This window comes from Setaria italica, chromosome V (assembly GCF_000263155.2).
Source record: "Setaria italica strain Yugu1 chromosome V, Setaria_italica_v2.0, whole genome shotgun sequence".
Taxonomy (NCBI): Eukaryota; Viridiplantae; Streptophyta; class Magnoliopsida; order Poales; family Poaceae; genus Setaria; species Setaria italica.
The window spans coordinates 31,914,162-31,933,907 of NC_028454.1; the positions used below are offsets into that span (position 1 = coordinate 31,914,162).

At 39.1% G+C, this 19,746-nt stretch overlaps 1 protein-coding gene across 1 annotated transcript; it reads right to left on the minus strand.

Annotated features, from left to right (window-relative positions):
* Positions 1–574: 574 nt before the first annotated feature.
* LOC101760166 (small subunit processome component 20 homolog) lies at positions 575–19,281 on the minus strand. Its single transcript, XM_004969349.3, has 31 exons — positions 19,075–19,281; positions 18,872–18,994; positions 16,889–17,046; positions 15,992–16,036; positions 15,604–15,682; positions 15,452–15,525; positions 15,150–15,256; positions 14,607–14,792; positions 14,012–14,212; positions 13,713–13,917; positions 13,524–13,598; positions 13,078–13,430; positions 12,793–12,985; positions 12,465–12,693; positions 12,063–12,393; positions 11,261–11,447; positions 11,023–11,163; positions 10,679–10,940; positions 9,782–10,264; positions 9,012–9,517; positions 8,006–8,142; positions 7,697–7,878; positions 7,220–7,618; positions 7,015–7,140; positions 6,877–6,942; positions 3,720–5,506; positions 3,369–3,648; positions 2,969–3,202; positions 1,583–2,101; positions 1,371–1,503; positions 575–1,211 (listed from the first exon to the last, which is right to left on the minus strand). Exons 1-31 carry the CDS (start codon positions 19,141–19,143, stop codon positions 955–957), a joined length of 8,127 nt encoding a protein of 2,708 aa, XP_004969406.1. The 5' UTR covers positions 19,144–19,281; the 3' UTR covers positions 575–954.
* Positions 19,282–19,746: the final 465 nt, after the last annotated feature.

A 19,746-nucleotide genomic window follows, 5' to 3' on the forward strand; every position in this document is an offset into this window, starting at 1 on the left:
ACTCACAGATATCTTCTACTACTATACTTGCAAAGAGAGGATTCCTAGGGACAGCGCACCAACATATTGTGAAGCGCATATGGGTCCCACGTAATAAACATATGGCATCAAACCACCCACAAATATCTTCTACTACTATACTTGCAAAGAGAGGACTACTATGAACAACGCACCAATATATTGTAAAGCGAAATCAAAATATTAGGAATAAGCGAATAATAACATGACAAGTAAGGACCTGCAATAATGCACGAGCATTTCTACTAGTAGACATTTCTGCTAGTACATAATGAAGGACGAAAAACGCACTTAGGCAGGTACAAATCAACATTGCATATAGGAACCTTCATGTCTTACGGATGTATCAACATCCACAATTTTTTTATTACCATTGCATTTTTGTGATTGATATCAAAAAAAGCGCAGAAGGGCCTATGGTCGTCCTTTTTCCGATCGACCCCCCGCACCCGCGACATGGGAGAACCCACTGCATTGGCTCTGTCGCGGTGTACAGATCAACTCTCCTAGGGTCTAATCCTGGAATTGGAGGACGCCATAATCGACCTGTGCATACAAACATATCGTGTGTAGCTTACTTATAAACGTATGATTTGTTTCTAGCGCAAGACAACTCGGTGACATCAATCTGCGCTCGTGTCAGTATACCACTCCAATAATCTAATCGCAGCATTTAAATATAACATAACCTATCATTCCCCAGAAATCCACTACAAATCGCATCTTATCCTGGCCTCTTCTATAACTTACACGCCATACACTTTGGATTCAGTAGCTCACCAAAAAAACTGGGACGGCACAGCCTCACGTTAAAAAACGAAAAAAATCCTGCTGGCACTCCTCGAGCGAAGAACTAGCAGTCGAGAAATGAAGACTGTACAATTCAAAATTTCCTTCGTCGCTGATCCAGCAGGGCTGATACAAAGAGTAGCAAAACTACCTCATCCACCTGCCCATCTTCATTGCCATTATCTTCCTCCTCTTATGCTCCCGGTGCTTGGCTGCCATGCGCTGCTTTCGCTTGGCATGCCGCTCCGGGTCCACGGCTGCAATAACCTTCTGCGCCTGCTTTCTACTGTCCCGCTTATATTTCAGGCCCTTCCTAACACTCTGGTAGACTTCAACAAATTTCTCGGAACCAATCAGATCACGTAACTTGTCCCGCACCCCCTCAGCCAGTTGCTTGACTTCATCTGAAACCATAACAGAAATACTGTATTCAGATAAGCTCAGACAGGGGGGGAGAAAAAAGCTCGTACTGAACATGTCTATACTATGCAATTTATATATATGCTGAAAATGAATAAAGGTCACTAGCAAGACGGGGTAGAAAAAAGAGACAAATATCATACCACTAACAACTTTCCCAGAAAATCCTTCAGAAACTTTATACAATGGAGCCAAGAAGTGATCAGCATAGGCTAGTGATTCTTCAGAACCAAGAGCTGATGAAATCATGCGGAAGCAATTGAACACGATCTTTGTCTACACATGGATAGGGGGGAAAATTATTACATACCAAGAAACATACAAGGAAAATGACATCTGATGGAATGGAACTTACCTGTGTATCCTGCATCTGCATTGCAATTTTACCCATCCTCTTTAGGATTGAAGAAACTAACAAAGATGTAGGCTCTTCACTACTGTCAAGGCTTGATACAGATACATCAGTAGTTGTTGAAGTACAAAGAAGAAACATGTTCTTTACTTTTCTTGAACCAAGCAATTCAAAACCCTCAAGGAAGGCACCATGATGAGAACTAACGCTAGACCAAAACTGATGTGTCGAGGTCGATTGCCTAATTGACATATGCAGGTTGCAGATCGAATATGCAAGATTCTGTACGATCAGATTATTTGCTGTAGTATCACTAAGTTCAGTTCTCAGTTGTTTCAAGAAAGAAACAGCGATTATGAATAGCCTGCTTGGTTGAACTAGCAACCATGATGTAGCAACCGATTTCTGCTCACGTTTCCTCTTCTCAACTGTAGCAAAATACGATGCTACCAGAGAGCTTGAAATAATACGCAACATCGAATGAGGATGGATCAGCAACTTGCATACTATTATCCATAATTCCTGCAAGATATAACCGTGTCACAAACTTTGAGACCGCAACGGAAATGACCAGTTTATAAGGCTTGAAAGAAAAGTATGTTTAAGAATAAAAAAAATCCAAGATCCTAAGTATAAATAAGTGAATAGTAAAAAGTGTCTCAATTGTATAAATTGCATTAAATGGGTAAAAGGCATAGCTGTGAATGCTAAATGGCACAATATGATTGTTTGGCAGCACTGGATATATTGAGCAGTGTTTTTAAGTGGGTGTGTTTGGTTCTTTAGGAGGCCCTAAAATTCATGTCACATCGCATGTTTAGATACTAATTAGGGGTATTAAACATAAACTAATTACAAAACCAATTGCACAGATGGAGACTAATTTGCAAGACGAATCTATAAAGCCTATTTAGTCCATGATTTGACAATGTGATGCTACAGTAACCATTTGCTAATGATTGATTAATTAGGCTTAATAGATTCATCTCGTGAATTAGCCTCCATCTGTGTAATTAGTTTTATAATTAGCTCATGTTTAGTCCTCATAATTAGCATCCGAATATTCGATGTGACATGAACTAAACTTTAGTCCATGGAACCAAACACCCCCTTATGTGCAATCACAAATCAAAGTCTGAAATTCACTAGTAACTGCTATAAACATGAACCCGCAGGTTGTGGGTTCTAGGGCCCCAATACCGCCCCCCCCCCCCCCCCCAATCCCCAAAAAGGAAAATTTCATTTATAGAATTATGAAGGGAAAAACAGGGACTGCCAAATTACTCCAAGAAACAAGCAAACAATACAGCTATTACGAATTCAAAACGATAGTAAGATCATACTACATCTGCAATGAGAAATATTAGTCGGGCACAACAGTTATCATACCTCCATGTTCTGCTCAAAATATAACTCTGGAAAGCGAAGAAGTAACCTCTCCATCATGGCAACAGAGTGGTAAGCCTCCTTCCACAGTGGCAGGACAGTTTCATCAGATAAGCCTGATCGTAATATTCCAGAAGCAACAGCAGATGATTCCATTATTTTTTTAGCAACAGCCAGAATACTTTTAAGGTGTTTGCCCGTTCGTAATGTATGATCGTCAACAAGTAAACCAATGACCTGTAAAGTACAAGAACCAGGAAAGTACTTCAATGCCACCTAAATATAAAAGCAAACTGCAACCACCCACACACTAGTCCACTGCTAAGTGTAAAAGAAATCCTTTTTTTTTGGTGAAATGAAATTTTACTACTTGCAAAATACAACAATGCTACTAAATGGTAACCTGAGCTGAAGCACTCCACAAACTCTGTTTTTCACCAGTGTACCATGAAAGCGAATACTCAAAAATGTAGCTCTTTCCCTGATCACCAATGCGTTCTAACAGCTTTTTGATTGCTCTAAGGATCATTGAAGACACATTCTGATGCTGTTCATTCGCTAAAGCAACCACAAGATGAAGAAAAAAAGTTTGACCCTGATCATCAATAATCCTCTGGGGAAATCTTGTAAGAATGTCATGGAGCATTTCAAGCACAGCTTCTCTTCCTGAAGGATGCTCGTAGCTGCAATTTTCAATTGCGTTAGCATACAGGGTAGATTTGATGTTTAAGTAAGTAGCCATGGATATCCATACCTTAAGTTCGCCAAGAAAAAGTCAATATGTTGCTGTAAGCGCTTCTCAGAAAGTGGGTAGTTCAGAAAAAATTGTAGCAGAATTTGAATGCATTGCTGCCGTATAGATTCAGTTAGCGTTGTTACCATCAACTCTCCTATCTTAACTACAATATCATAAATTTCATGGGTAACCAACTTTCGCCTGACTATTGCCTTCAGAAGTGATAGTGCAACAGGGGAAGGATTTGTCTGAAGATCAACAAACATAGGAGTATGGACAAGCATCTGGAGCTGATTATCTGAAAGTGAAATCCTGAATCCTCTAAGTAGATCAGCAAGTAGCTTCAAACAAGATGTGACTAAATGACCATTGGAGTTTCCAGCTCTCTGTGCAATGTCCATAAGCACATTTTTTATAATATTTGCATTGTCCCTGAGAGATGGCAAAGGAAGCTTCACCAATAAGGCAAGACACCTAAAAGCAACTGAGAGGACACTTTCATATTTGGAATTCAGACATTCTCCCAAAAGGTCTACAAAGGGATCCAACATCTTTAGGAGCTGCTCATCTTCCTTATCTAGTTTGATGCTCTTCAGACGATTACGCAGCAAGTCAAGTGCAAACTTGGTAAGTATATAAGAATTTTGTGATCCACTCTCACCAAGGCCAGGGAAGTTTAATCCTACAGAACTCCCTCGACCAGGACCGGATTGTGTATTCTCTTTGCTTTCAGACTCACTTCCTGTAGTAGTATCCTTAATAAGCCAATACACAACAGTAAATAAGTTTGATGTTTCAGTAGATGGATTGCACTCAATCCCTAAGGCTATATTGTGCAGCATCATCTCAAGTCGTGTTTTCAACTTCGGAGTAAGTTGCTTCTGAAGATGTGAAGAAACAGGTGAGATTAGCTTCTTCAGCAAATGTTGCCTAAATGTAATACTTTGAGCAATCAGCTTAAGAGTCTCAAATGACATTCTCTTCTTTGTCTCTTTCATTTTGGAGGCAATCTTTTCAACTTCCTTTTGTTCAGCAACATCTCCAAATAAATCACTGTGAACAACTGCCAACAGATCTTCCAAACAGTAGTCAAGCCTACCATTCATATCAGCAGTTATATTTTTTGACAACAAATAATGAAGTGTGTAGCCCAGAACATGTAACTCAAAGCCCCTTTTCAGTATAGCTCTCAATATCTTGACCACAAACTGCAAATACCCAATCCCAAGTTCCTTCAGAGAAGCAGCTAAAGCAGACCTAGCTTCATCACGTATGCTTTCAAGACGATTCTTGAGGAAGTTACAGATTCGATGAATGATGCTCGAAAGTTGTGCCTCAAAATAATCCACAGGTAGCAACTTAAGTATTTTCAGTGCTACCAGGTTTATGTTGACATTAACTCTCTCTGGATCTGCCCCCAACAACTTTTGAACCTGTGGAAACACTACCTTTCGAAGGTAGTTTTGCTTATCAGAAGAGACTGCAGTTAAAGAGAATGTAATTGAAGAATCAGTATCTTCACTTGTTGCATCAGAATCTCCCAAGGCATCTTTTGCAGGCTTCATGAAGTGGAACGCGTCTAACACTGAGCAAATCAACCTCAATATGACCTTCTGCTTATCAGGCTTAAGGCTCAATTCTCGGAAGCATCTCGTCAATATTGTTCTATAGTGCTCCCATTGCACATTGGCGGCGACAGCAGATAGCGTATCCAAACATACATCTCTGACTTGTTCACCCTTCCCAGCTTTTACGTCAGAAAACATATTGAAAAATAGTGGAACAAACACTTTCATAGTGATATCCTAAAATGACAGCACAAGAAGTAATGTTAATGAATAAACAAACAGGGAATAGAAATGAATAAACAAACAGGGAGTAGAACAAATTCAGTCCATTGGACACTCGTTGCACAACTTAATATCGAGTTAATAGTTGTATGAAACAAAGTACCAATAAAATCACAACATTCCAAGAGATTTTACGCAAACACAAGAGCCAACGGCGGAAACATTGACCCTGTTTGGCATAGCTCTAGCTCCAAGATTTCTTTTGAGCTTGTCATACCTAGCTCCAGAACAGAAATTCATTGGTGCCCTGGGGTTTGAGCTTCCCTTTACATAAATATAGGTAACCCAACATGTCGCAATGTTTTTTTTAAAAAAAAATCATGTATGTAGAATACACAAAGTTACATAAACCTGCCAAAGTTCAATCTCAAATTCATCTTTGCTCGAGATTAAAAAAAACATTTGTTATGGTCAGCACATGATGAGCAATGCCTGTTCTGTTTCTTGACATCTAGGAAGAATTTGAAACTGAAGTGTTGCAGCTATACATAACTTATGTGTGCTACATACTGATGTTTCGATGACTTTTTGAAACACTTAACATGATAAAATTCACAATTGAGGACGCCTGTGCCCCTGGATGTGAAATTTGCACTAGCTCCAGAAATTCCTGGAGCTGTGAGCATGTTGAAGTTAAGCAATTTTATTATTACTTTAAAAACACATGTTTAAACCACTTTATTTTATTCTACAAACTCCAAATCCTTCATGGATCTTGGAGCTGGAGCGGGAGCTGTGTCAAACAATCCCTGTAACCGAAACAGATACATTTGTTTTTCTTTCTAAAAAAATGTAGACACTTTGAACATATCTCATTTTCTAGGTGTTGAGTGCTTACTAGATGGCCATAATAACACATTTTCCTGTAGTCAACAATTAAAATATTTCCTTTGAAGCACTTGTTAATACAATATTGGACGACATAGAATCCTACTGCCTGAGAAGATAAACCTTCTTGCTGCATCATGTGATGATAGTTCTGTACACTGTTACAGTGTTGTAAGATTTCAAAAAAAAAATGCAGGTCTTCCACACCACACTCTTAGGCTCTTGAAGGTAAAGGGAAAAATATAGGCCCACAGGTCACATAACTGTTTAGCACTATCATATAAAAAATTGTGAAAAGCCATATTAGTCTGAAAGCAAAGAGACAAGGTAACTAATTACCAAAAGGCAATAAACTTCTACTTCACATCACGGGTCCACCAAACAATGACTTGAACGTTCAATCAACATCCGTAACAAATGATCAATCATCACCAATTTAATTTCATACGATGCACATATCATACTAACATCAACTGGAGTGTTATCTTAACATTTACCTCCGAAAAGTTGTTTTCCTTGATTCCCTGTCTGAAAAGTGACAATGCTTTTGATCTTTTACCTGCCTGCATTAGTAAATATAAATAAGTTTTACACTCCTTTATCTGGCCTTTGGGATAACTGAATCAGTAAATTACCTGTAAATGAGTTATGTTGTGGAAAAAATCCTCTTCCATATCCTCTTTACAGAGAGGCCTAAATGAGCTTAAGGATGCTAAATGATTAAAATTGAAGACCATCTCCCGAAGTAAAATAATCCATTCCTGAATACAACATTATTTTCAGCCTTTCAACCAATAATATCATAGACTACGATATGGACAAGAATAAATATAAACACACCTTTTGAATTGATACATCTTTAGCCATTGCTACTCCCATATTGTGCAGGTAAGTTTTTTCTAGTATCTTCTGAATACAGTTCCTTGTGCAAATGTTTCTGGTGTTGTTCTCTCCAGATACATCAGCAGTTTCAATAGAGTACTTGGACTCATCATTATTCATAACTGAGGCAGAAAAATCCAGAAAAGCTTGCAGGGCCCTGGATGCACTTTGACGAAAAATCAACTCTTCAGATGACATATCATACACGCAATGAGATAGTATGGCGCCCACATGCTCTTCTGTCAGGCCAAGAAACAACTGTGGGTTAACCTTGTCATAGGCATTAAGTCTTGTGTCATAATCTAGTTCACCAAGTTCTGATGTCGAAACTGCATTCAGATCTCGTATTAACCCAGCCTGTGAAAAATACCAATTACTGTGAAATAGGAACATGCAACGTGGAAAAGTTGACATTACAAATAGAGCAAGAATTACCATAAATGACATTGAAGATTCATGCAATGACAGCCCATCATAAATATCACAGATGCATAGCCGCTGTTCCAATCCAACAGTCGCAAGTAATGGGTTCAGTGCATTTAGAACTTTTGCAGGTACCTTGCATTTTAGATTTGGAACTATTCCCCTCACAACACGTAGTGCTTCCAAACACTCATCTGCAATATTAAAGAACCGTGGCAGATCATGTCAAGTTTGCTGGACAATCCCAAATGAAAAGAAAAAATGAATAATCATTTACAATGCATGCTAATGTGCACAAAGGTTTACTAAAAAAAGACTCACCAGAGTTCAAATCCTTCTTACTGAAAAAAGGAAGAATGAGGTCTATGAAATTCTCTGCAGCTGAGGGGTCTGTGATGTAATTTAGCAATAATTTGAACAATCTAAGTTCACGTTGCCCAAGCCATGTACCAGATTTCCTGTACACGTTGAAAGTGCAGGACATAAGTCATGCTTTTGATGTCACAAACATATGCTCCTAAATGTGCAGTAAACACTGTCGGAAGAGATAACCACACCAAAACAGATGCAGCGCTGAACGAAATTTTTAAACAGAGGATACGACCCAAGCAGTTACGAATTATAAGAAAATTAATGCACTTGCTTAACAGACATCTAAGAAAATGGCTTTGAAGTCCTGAGTCTCTCATAAGAGATGTTTAACTATCATAATAGATGATAAAAACATTATAAAAAAAGCTCTACATATATTATATACAGCATATTTCATTTGTTGTTTTAGGATGTAGACACAGCATTGGATCCACAACTCTGACAAGTACTTTTCCTATGTACAGAACAAAGATAAAATGTCTATGATATATAAGTATTTTTAATGATGATTCTCCTGTGACAAATTTATGGGCTCCCTCTGTTTCCCTATATTTGTCCATAGCCCACCATATGCATTAAGCCACTAACCAAGAAAATTCTACTCCCACATACATGCAAATAAACAATATTGTCTGAAATGTCAACTTTGACTGGAGGTGGTAATTCCAAGAGAAAGTTGGTGTGAAATGACCATCCATAACAATATTAAATAACATGCTACAACTAATCTTCCACATTGCAGGCATTTAATTAGTGGTAGAGTGGAAAACGTCACAATAACTATACTTTTGATTCTTAAATGGACGTATTCTACCACGTACTCCCCAAAAGCGATGGAAAAACATATGGTAAAACGAGGGAGTACTTTGGTGCATCAAAGTGGTCAAGCGTTGCATTCCACGACAAAATCTAGTTTGGACAGAGGTAGTATTACTAAATAAGTGGTATGAGTAACCTGTTAAGCTCTTTGCGATGATTAACAAAATCATGGAGACTATGGATAAGAACATCCATATGTGGAACAAGAATTTTCTTCACTGAATTGTCATCTTGCTGCTCCAAATCAATATCCAACCTCAATAGATTCTCAATGAACTCAAGTGCATAAGAGGTGATGGATCCCGAAGCTGTCTTCACAGTTAAAATAGAAAAAATAGCTGGTACAAGATTATTTGACTCCAGTAGTGGTGCTAATGTTGGGCTCCGACTCATAGCCATGAAGCAAGCAAATAATGAACTTGGCTTCTCACTACTTGAAGCTTCTTGTGTGAAGCAGTCAACCAGAGGTTTCACTGAAGAGAAAAAAATATTCCAGAAGTTTTCTCCAAAGTCATGACTTTCATAGTGACTAAGTGCTGAGAAGACAATTTTAATACACAAAGACCTCAGATCCTTCAACTGCTTCAACTCCTTCAACTGCTTCAACTCCAACTGCTTCAACTGCTTGATCGACACACTTGCCTGCAACAGAATGAGGTTGCTGATGCAGTTAGCTACGAGAAGATATGAACACTTGCCCAATAAAATGCATAATAGCTTAATGATAAGAAGAAAGGATGGCACTAATTTTTCCCTAAAAAATTAGATACCCTGGTTAGTTCAGTTACATGGCATTCTGACCTTGATTACAAGAGTACCAGCTATTTTGGGAGTTATGTGAAACGATATGATACATGGCACTACATTAAAACTGAAAGAATCGATAAAGGCAATGATATGACCGACCTCTGTATGGTCTGCTCCATGGATTTCTTTAGGGCATTCATTCATATTTGCAGAATTACCCACTTCAACATTTGCCAGGCCGCCATCATCATGGTCATTTGATTGATTGCAACCATATTTCCCATCACTAGCACTTCTGATATTCCGCATGCAACTCTCCAGCAAACGAGCAACAATGATTAATAAAACATTAAGGAATGGACTTATGTGTGCCATATCAAAAGTACCAAAAATTTCTTCGACCAAATGAAGAAAACCATTTGCCTTTTTCCATGTAAAGTTCTCTATACAAATTTCTGTTGAAGTTCCAATAATGTCAGAGACATTTCCAAGTGGGTTGTCAGACTGAGAACCAAATATTTTAAGCTGGAGGCTGCCAGGGATCAAGGACTTCAGAAGTAACGAGAAAAAGAGCTGAAGTTCATTTGAATCAAACTGCAAAAGGAAACGAAGAATTGCCTTTCGATGACTGACACCTGCGTGCTGGCAGAATGCAAAAAAATAATGACAAAGTCAGACAAGCAGCAAATGATAAACTACTCCCTCCAGTTGTTAAAGAATGACGTTTCGAAGGTCAGCACACAGGCCAAGGCATAATAAAGCGGCTGTATTTGTTTTAATTAAGCGCACATATCCTCAAAATTTTAATCTGAGCACCTAGTCCGTGCTGCATACATGGGGCTATAGCCTACAACGACGATATTGCAACCAATACTAGAACTCAAATGTAACTAATAAGGCATGCATGCAGGCAGGAAAACTGAAAATCAGCGATGACACTGAGAATGCCATTCTTTAATGGGCTTTTGCATCAAGCCTAAAACATCTTTTATTTCGACTGATCGATTCCAGGGAGTAAATACTTATGGTGATAGATAAGCAGCACTAAACACAAACCTTGCGAGAACCAAGTAGCTTCAACTTCCTTACTTTCGGTGTCAACACACGGATAACCAGAGGAACAACACGACTTCTATGATCTTTCAGAATTGACAAGGAGTCATGTGAAACTGCCCATGTGGTCATCTCTTCACGAAGAGTTTTAATGTCAATCAGATTTTTAATGTTTTGACTATATGGGGTCAAGAATTCATCCTTCCAGTTCAATAGGCAATCCAGTGCTTTTGCTTGTATGTCAGGATCACTGTCATCAAGAACCCTGGGAATAAATTGTTAATTAATACACAACTAATAATTCACCTGCAGGCTGCAACAAGAAATATATTAATTCATTCGCAAACCTTGTAGTTAGTACTTCCTGGAGAACCTTGCTCTGATATAACGACCGTGCATTGTGCATTAACTTCAATAAGTTCAACCATTCTTTTAGAATCGCCTTCCATTGTTTGCCTTTACATTTTTCAGGCATATATGAATCAGCACTGCAGAAGTTTGAAGTTCAAAAATTGCATCAACAAGGATTGGACTTCCAAATTCAAGTATAAACTGCAGAAATAAGATAGTTTATCAACTAAATACCTAAAGATGCTGCCATCATCATATTCATAGCCCATAAATTTTAGAAATAGTGGTATAAGATGTCGAGATCGGGACTCAGCAACATCAGGAATCCTTTGAAGGGATTGAAGCAACAAGGTAGCCATGGTCTCAACCGGTGTGCAATCAAAGTCCGTAGCAAGATAAAAGCTGAAGCAGTCAAAAATAGCTGCAATACCAAACATGGAGTAAGAAACAGCAGTACAAATGGACACAAGGAATGTAAGTGTACACATCATCCACCCTTACTGCTTCGTATCTGTTGCTTTCCATAATGAGTACCAAGCATTTTAGGCCAATTACATGGAAATCACAAAAATGTTTGAGTCAACAAATTAATGTAAATCAAGTTGCACAAGAGAGACTACATTATTAATGTAGAAGCATGCAAAACACTAAGTTAGGGAGCAGAAATTAATAAATTCACAGTAGATCATCAGGTGTCAACTTGCATATCACACCAGAACTTTGTCACCAAAACCATAGCTTATGTGCCGATGTGAAAACGGTTTGGCAATAATACAACCGCCGCACAGCCTACAAATGCACCCTTTCAAATCTCATACAAATCCCCATTGAGTGTCAAGAACTTCTAAATAGAACTGGTAATATGGCTGCACAGGACATGAAAAGAGCATCTCAATGGACAAATAAATGCATGTAGAGGATGAGGACATGCACAAACGGTAACGAAGGGGTAAGGTGTGTTTGGGTAAGGGCGCTTAGGGGTTGGTTTCTAGAAGAACGGTGCCAAAGGAACATTAGATAAATGCCTGATACATACACTGTGGTTGGGTTGCAGCTTCCAGCTTCTCCAGATTTTTCACAGTCAAACCTTTTGATTGGTGAATTGCAACAAACTGAACAAACTGACTCCACACAAGCTCCTTGTGTTTTCTAACAAGGACAGCAAGACAATCCAGCGTTGGTGGCCACAGATCACTAAATCTATTGTATAATATGCCAATAAGACCATGTAAGAGAGAAGTTATGTAATCATCATGAACCATCTTGGAAGATATACTCATTTGTATCCGAGAAATGAAGATAGCAATTTTCCTGCTAGTAGATACTGAAATTGGAGTTGACTCAACACTCAGAAGGGTATCCAAAACCTGATTTAATGGAAAACATTAGAGCAACGCCAGCAAAATAGCAAGTAAAAGTATTAGCTGACAAGACATACATTAGTGTATTTAGCTGTTTCCTCTCCAGAATCTTCTGTTCTTTGTCTCTTGTGTGGTCTCTCTTCATTTGTGCCTAGACGTTGGTCCATTTTCACAAAATATGATAGAATCCTCAATGTTAAAATCCGGACATCCTTGTTTGGACTGCTCAAGTTGACAGCAAAGATAGAGAACAGATCCAAGAGATTTTGTGGATCAAATTCTTTTGTCACTTCAAGGGATGCTACCCTGCTCAAAGAAGCATAAAGAAAAAAAAATGAAGAATGAAAAATTGCCTGAATTAAACAAATTAAGAAGACAAGAATTAAACTGGAGGTGCAGCTTTACGCTTGTAGGGAATCCAAATACTCGGCTACAGCAGACAGTACTTGTGGGCATGTACTGTGACTCTTGGCAAGCGATATGAAAAAACTTAATTCTGAATTTATATTTGTGTTAACCAGCAAAAGTTCACAGTATGATGACAATGCTGCACCAATTAAACCTCTCCAGGTAGTCATTGGAAGACCATTCACGTTCTCTGCACGTCAGTCAATTGAATTTATGACTGTTAGAAAGACTAGCTATGGTGCTTATATTGTAAGAAACTAAAGAAATTTTCAAGAAAATCACCTTCTCCCACTTCAAGCAACCGATCGAAGTTGCAGATTAACTTCTTCAACAGTGACAAACCATCTTGACGTACACCATTTATGTAAGGATAGCAACAAATAGATCCCCACAGTATAGCAGCTTCCTTTTCACTGATCTGATTACTAGATTGATTGGAAATGTTGACTGTATCATCTAAGAATTCTATCCAGAAAGAGAATTTCGATTCACAGAACTTGCACACTTTCTCCACTGAATCCAGATGGTTTGCATCAGTGCTATGAAGAATTATTTGCTTCTGTGATCCTTTAAAGAAATTCAGAAGGATAAAGAGAACTTCTTCCGGTGAACTTGAAAGAAAATTGCACATTGCACTACAAGGCATAAAATTGCATGGTGAAACCTTTTGTATGTGAATTGTGATTGTATATTATCTTGTAAGTAATAGAAGAGTATATATTACATACCTCAATATCTGGCTTTCAAAATATTGTGTAATTTGTGGACCTTTTGCCAAAAGTTTCTTTATAAAGACAATCACACTGAAACACAGTTGAAAACGGTGTTAAGTGCTACATCACTACATTTGGAAAAAAAAAGGAGAAATGACCAGGAATTATCAAAGTAAACAAACACTACCAGCAAGAAAATTTTACCTCAGATTCGTTAGTTCAAACACTGGGACATAAAAGGGTGATACGATTGATAAATTGCCAGAAATGATTGGAACATCCAGAACACACAGCAGAAAGTCCAAAATACTTCCCAGCACCTCAGATGAAGCAGCTTCTACTATGTTGTTACCAGGTAACACATATCTACTAACCAGCAACTCAACAAGTTCAATTATCTTCACCTTATCTGGCAAACGATAAAAGAATCCAGTAATTATCATCTGAATTAGCAATGAATTCATGCAGTGAAAGCATATGGACAATGAAATGGTAAATCTGACCGAACACATTGCTTTGTTTCTTATGTAAAGCAAATGAAAGAAAATCAATCAAGCACTTCAAATGCTCCAAACAGCCATCCTTAAGGCAGTCGTTGATTTCTTCAAATAGACAAGTATATATCAACGGCAATTCTTTTGGATCCACTTCATCACATAATCTTTGAATCAGCCCCGTCATGACCTCATGAATAGTAGAAGTCCCTGCGTTTTGCACTATCCAGTGGTTACATTATTGAAGAACAGCAATAAAGTATAAAAATGAGATGCTGTCAATATAGATTGTGCCTGACATGATTATGCAAAAAAATGATATTAGGCCTTGCATTATGGCTATGAAACATAATACAGATTTTGCCTGACATGATTATACAAAAGAAAATGATGTTAGGCCCTGCATTATAGTTATGAGACATAGAGAATGCTAAAGCCAGTTATGAATCGTATAAGGCACTGATGAATTCAGCTAAACCATAACGCAACACATAATGAGGTGCGCCAATGAAGACAAGCAATAGATAGAGCATATGGAATGTAAGGGCAGTGCAACTGATGTATAAGAAAATCACTACATGTCATAGGTAGAAGGTTATCTGACCAGTAGGGAATTTATCATGGATAGTGGTAAAAGTTGACTTGCTCAACAAGAACTTCAAGACTTTCCCAGCTCTTGAGTGGAGCTTTGTAGAAGTTCCTTTCATGACATGCAACAACAAAGATATCACCCCGTCTATCCGTACAGGTGATGATTTTTTAGCAGCCTCAAATAGAAACTTCATTAAACCTAAGAACCAATGAAGAAAAATGTCAGTTGAAATAAAGCAGCTACCTCATCATAAATAAGCATGATCATCCTAGCAGCCCACCTACCGTATTGGTAGCTAGGTTTAGACTCCTGCTTAATTGGCAGAGTCATAAAACTACACGACATGAATCTATACGAAAAAAAGGGTTCTTCCTATGTTAGAAGTATGTGCTTTTGCAAATAGATAACATTTTTTAGATGCACAAGATATGAAGCCAGTGGAGAAAAGGGAAAAATGGATCTGAGCAATATTAGTCCATACAAAATTTGCCACTCAATGTTTGCCTATTCCGTACATACTTCAGTAAAAGAATATAAGTGAGAAAAGAAAAATACCTTGTGTTAGCTGATTATTAGGTGCATTCCTCAGCAGAAATGAAACTGATTCAGCCATAAATTCTCTAACATAATCCTTTGGGAAGTATCTCAACGCTGCTGTGATCCTTCAACAATTATAAAAATGAGCAGTCAGTTAGATGGCTGAAACTGGAATATCAACAAATGCAGGTTTTATAGGATAACAACAATGCAAGCTTGAGCAGAGGCCATGTAATGAGGTTTGAGCCAATAGCATAGGAAGACCTCATTTTTAAAGATGCAAACTCACCTAGACCTCATTTTTAAAGATGCAAACTCACCTTAGAATTTGGACAATATCTTTCACAAGATATTTTTGCAAGTACATCATTATATATGACCAAGATGTGAAGACCTGAAATACAACAGAACATATATGACTTCTGCTACTCAACTGCAAGCAAGACTTGTGAACCACACTAAGCAGACCAACCTGTTCCAGGACTTCAGGATCACGATCACCACCATCATTAAGGAGAGCTAAAATGCCATTAGCATGTCTTCCTAGAAAGCTGTAATCAATAAAACAGAGAAGAAGGTTAAAGCGTTTTACAAGTAAGGACCTTCAAAACCTTTCAATGTGTATGAAAAACAAAGTCTCGTAATCAATTCTTGCAGCAGAACAATAGAGAAGGAGAACACATTCCTCTTAGGTTAATTTAATCTAGACCGTAGGGAAGAACTAGGTCAAGGTAATCATCTTTGATACAAACACTAAACCAAGCAAGAAATAACGACCAGGGCCTATGCAGCAGTATAACCCTACAGACTAACAGCCATGCTCAATAACTGCATAGTAATTTAGTTGAATTAGAACTCACGGCAAAAAATCTTCTAGAATGTCCCTGGAGAGAGCTGTGATCAACCTGCATGCCAAAAAGGAACCCTTTAAGCATCCAATAGTGACTAAATCAGTAACAAACCACAGACCAAACATCTATTCAACATTAAACACAAATTAGTGTTCCACTAGTAACCTAGTGAGACTGAAATTCCAATCCTCCAAGATACAGCATATGGAGTCGATAACTTGACAGAAGCAAAATAAAAGAATTTAAAAAAATAAATTCAGGTTAATTATGGTTTCTATTCAACCAAAGATATAAATAGTTCAAAACTAAGGATCACAAGAGGGCAAAATAAAGATAATTAGCTAATAGAATATCAAAGAAAACAATGCATGTATGCAGCCAAATAGTCGTCAATAAACTGAGGCCAAACTAACCGTGCCAGTTTTACCCAAAAAGAACTGTCCAAACTAACCGTGCCAGTTTACACAAAAAGAACTGCAGACAGCATAATGTGGCTTAAAATTAGCTTTCTTTAACTCATATGAGTTGTATGCAGATCCAACAAAACATCTACAGTTAAGTACAGGCACAGGCTTTACACATGCAGGTTCCATTTACTGTCCAACAGAACAATCAAGGATGATAATTCCTGTAGTTTTGGCAGATCATCAAATATAAGCATGACAACCTTGAGTCTATTTCCAATTTTTTTCTCATTATCTTATATACAGAATACAGATAACTTTTTCAAAATTGTGGAACACGATATTGAACAAAAACCCCAAACTTCACCAATCATGAATGATTCACATATGTGTGACCCAAACCAAACAAATAAGGAAAGGCAATGACAGCGTAGCATTTAAGTACCAGAAAGATTCAAAGTCATTTCATTCAACTAAGTGCATAAATCCATGATACACTTACATGAGTATCGGCTCCAGGGACAATCTCGCACTCATGTTCACTCTCAGTAGAAGCGCAGAAAAGAGCTTTTCACGGTGCAATACAATTTGAGGTAGGGTCTGTACCAATGGTATCATCTCCTCATAAAATGAGATAAAATCCTCTGCAGTATTAAGCTCCTGGATTAACATGAGAAATGGAACAAAATTAAGGCAGTGACAATAATTATCTACAACCATCCACATGCAATAAAAATAACTAATTTCAGTAGGCCTAGATATAACCCAAAACCCCTTCCAGATGTGCTCCTCTTGGGCACAAGCCATGCCCACACGTTGTGCTTGACCTACATCAAGGCCTAACCTCCATCACTAGCCAAAGCAGGCCCAGCTAGGGCATCTGTCAGGGCCAGAAAACTAGCAACAATTCAACTCAGAACCCCTTACAGATATGCTCCCAGCCAGCCCACATCACACATCTGCTGAAAGTGATCAGCCTATACCATGCACTCGGCTCCATCACTAGACTGAGAGAGCCGTGCTGGTGCATGTGTTGGACCTCCTGAACAATCATACCCTTGGCACAGTGTCAATCCACACAACGCACCGCTCATGGTCATATTAGCATCAACTATGGACTAGGTGTGGGGTATATCTACAATCTGCTCTATGGCAATTAAAAGGATCATGGAAAGAACCTACACCGACTTCATACATTGATGGCGACTAGGGAGATGAAGTCTGATTCTAGGAGTGTGGATTTGAAAGGGGAACAGGAAAAGGAATTCTTTTCACTCAACCTGCTTTCTGTTGCATTGCCTTATAATGAAACAGTATTGTAAAAGCTGTACAAATCTATTTTAAAATGAAGGGAGTACATCTGACTTTAGCTCTTCACCTTCTAAAAAGATAGCTAATAAAAACTGTCTACTTTCCGATCTAACTCCTAACGGACTCCTTATGTCTATAAGAAAGTGTACTTACATATTCAGTTCAATTTATCAATTTTCAAAAAATCAAATCTCCTCTAAGCTCTATTCATAATCTATTGGCCACAAATATTAACGAGTTCATTGCCCTTGACATATTGGCACCTCAATGCCATGCATCAAGCAGAATGACAGACCTAGATGGTTGATTGAACTGTGACATACAAAGCGCAAGCCTAAAGCGAAGCCGTGGTGGAGTTGATTTGTTAGTAGCAGGTGATGCAAAGCGAGAACAGTGGTGGGAGCAGTCAATGTAGAATTCTAATCGAGAGTGCACTCACCCAAGTCATGCATAGTGGTGGACCAAGACACAAGCCAGGCGAAACCTGGCCAACCATGGTGCTGGCTATTAGCCAGAAAGGTGACCACAGAGAGGCATGATGCACCTTAAGCATGGCAATGGAGGATGATGGCGTAGAAAGATAACAGCTCTCACAGGGTCGAGAAAAGATGAGCCAATCAGTTGTTTGGGAGGGTGGGGTTGGCAGCAAGGAGTGGTTGAAACTTGTAAAAAAAATTTCATGGTAGAGTTACTAAAGCAGATGTCCGAATTTGTGTTGCTTGTTGACACTGAAGGACTTAAGTTAAAAAATGTTATGTCAAAGCAAGAAGTTGGGGCATTAAAGCATGTAAGATCATTTTTGTCTGTGCCTATGCATGAGAAAGAATCTAGCAAATCCAAAATTCCTAAGTAGACCCCCAACATTCTAAGTTTATCTATCACAACCTTGAACTCTGCTAATTCTTCAATCAGAAATTTAAGCAAATTAGACGGAATAAGGTCCACACCACACTGAGTGGAATTTAAAAGGCACTTGTTTCTATTTTCTTGGATGCAACCCTGACTAGATTACACAATATAACGCACAGGACAGCATCAGCAAACAAGACTTAAGGCAGTTCAACTCTTCCTGAAGGATTAAGCACCTAATTAAGCTCCCCTGTTGCTTCCAAACTGGATTTTAAGGATAGCAAAAATTGAAATAAATGAAGCAAGTGAAGCAGAAATAGCATACCCTCCACTCCATGAGGGCGTCGAGGAAGAAGGACGAGCCGCTGGAGGGCTCGGCCTTCACAGCGTGTAGGCTGCGGTACACATCGATGTCGATCTCCTCCACCCGCTGCGAGAAGGTCTTGAACTGCACAAGCAAACACGGAGCACATCAGCACCCGTAGAACCCGTCCGCGAGCTCGATTCGGGGTGAGGGGAGACGCCTACCGAGAAGCGCTTGCGGCTGGACGCGCACGTGTTGAGGCACTTCACCGCCGCGTGCGACGGGGTCGCCATGGCCGCCGGCGAGGTGGGGGCGGCGGCTCTAGCGGGGGTGGTAGCTACGAGGGGGGCAGGCGGAACATCTGCGAGGGCTCGCGGGTTTAAGCGAGGCGCAGTTTTATTTGTGGCCTAGGGTTTTGAGGGAGGCGGTGGCGGATGGTTGGGGCTGGAGGAGGAAGACGCTTGTAACGGTTACGCGGGCCTTCTATTTTTTTTGGTCTTTTGCGGGCCTTCTATTTTTTTGGTCTTTTGCGGGCCTTCTGAGGGTGGGCTGTGGTGAATGGGCTTGGAACCGAATTTTGATCAGAGGCCCGTGTTGCTTTTTGGTTTTATTTCGAGAATTTGATATTCGTGCGGTCGTGCCAGCAAAAAGTGGGAGAAGTTCGGTAGTATTTTTTCAGAAAATTCAAGAGGGGTAGGAGTAGAATTGTTTGGTCTCTCGTATTTCAGGACTACGGCATGAAATATTCTCTTTGAGGCTCCTCGGCAAGGTCAACCTCGGCTTAGCTCCAGCCAAGCATTAAAGAGATGAGCCTCCTCTCTAAATTCACTCGGGCTTCATGGATGCAAGGAGAAACTCCATCAAAGACTCATCAAAGACTCCATCAAAGCCGACTT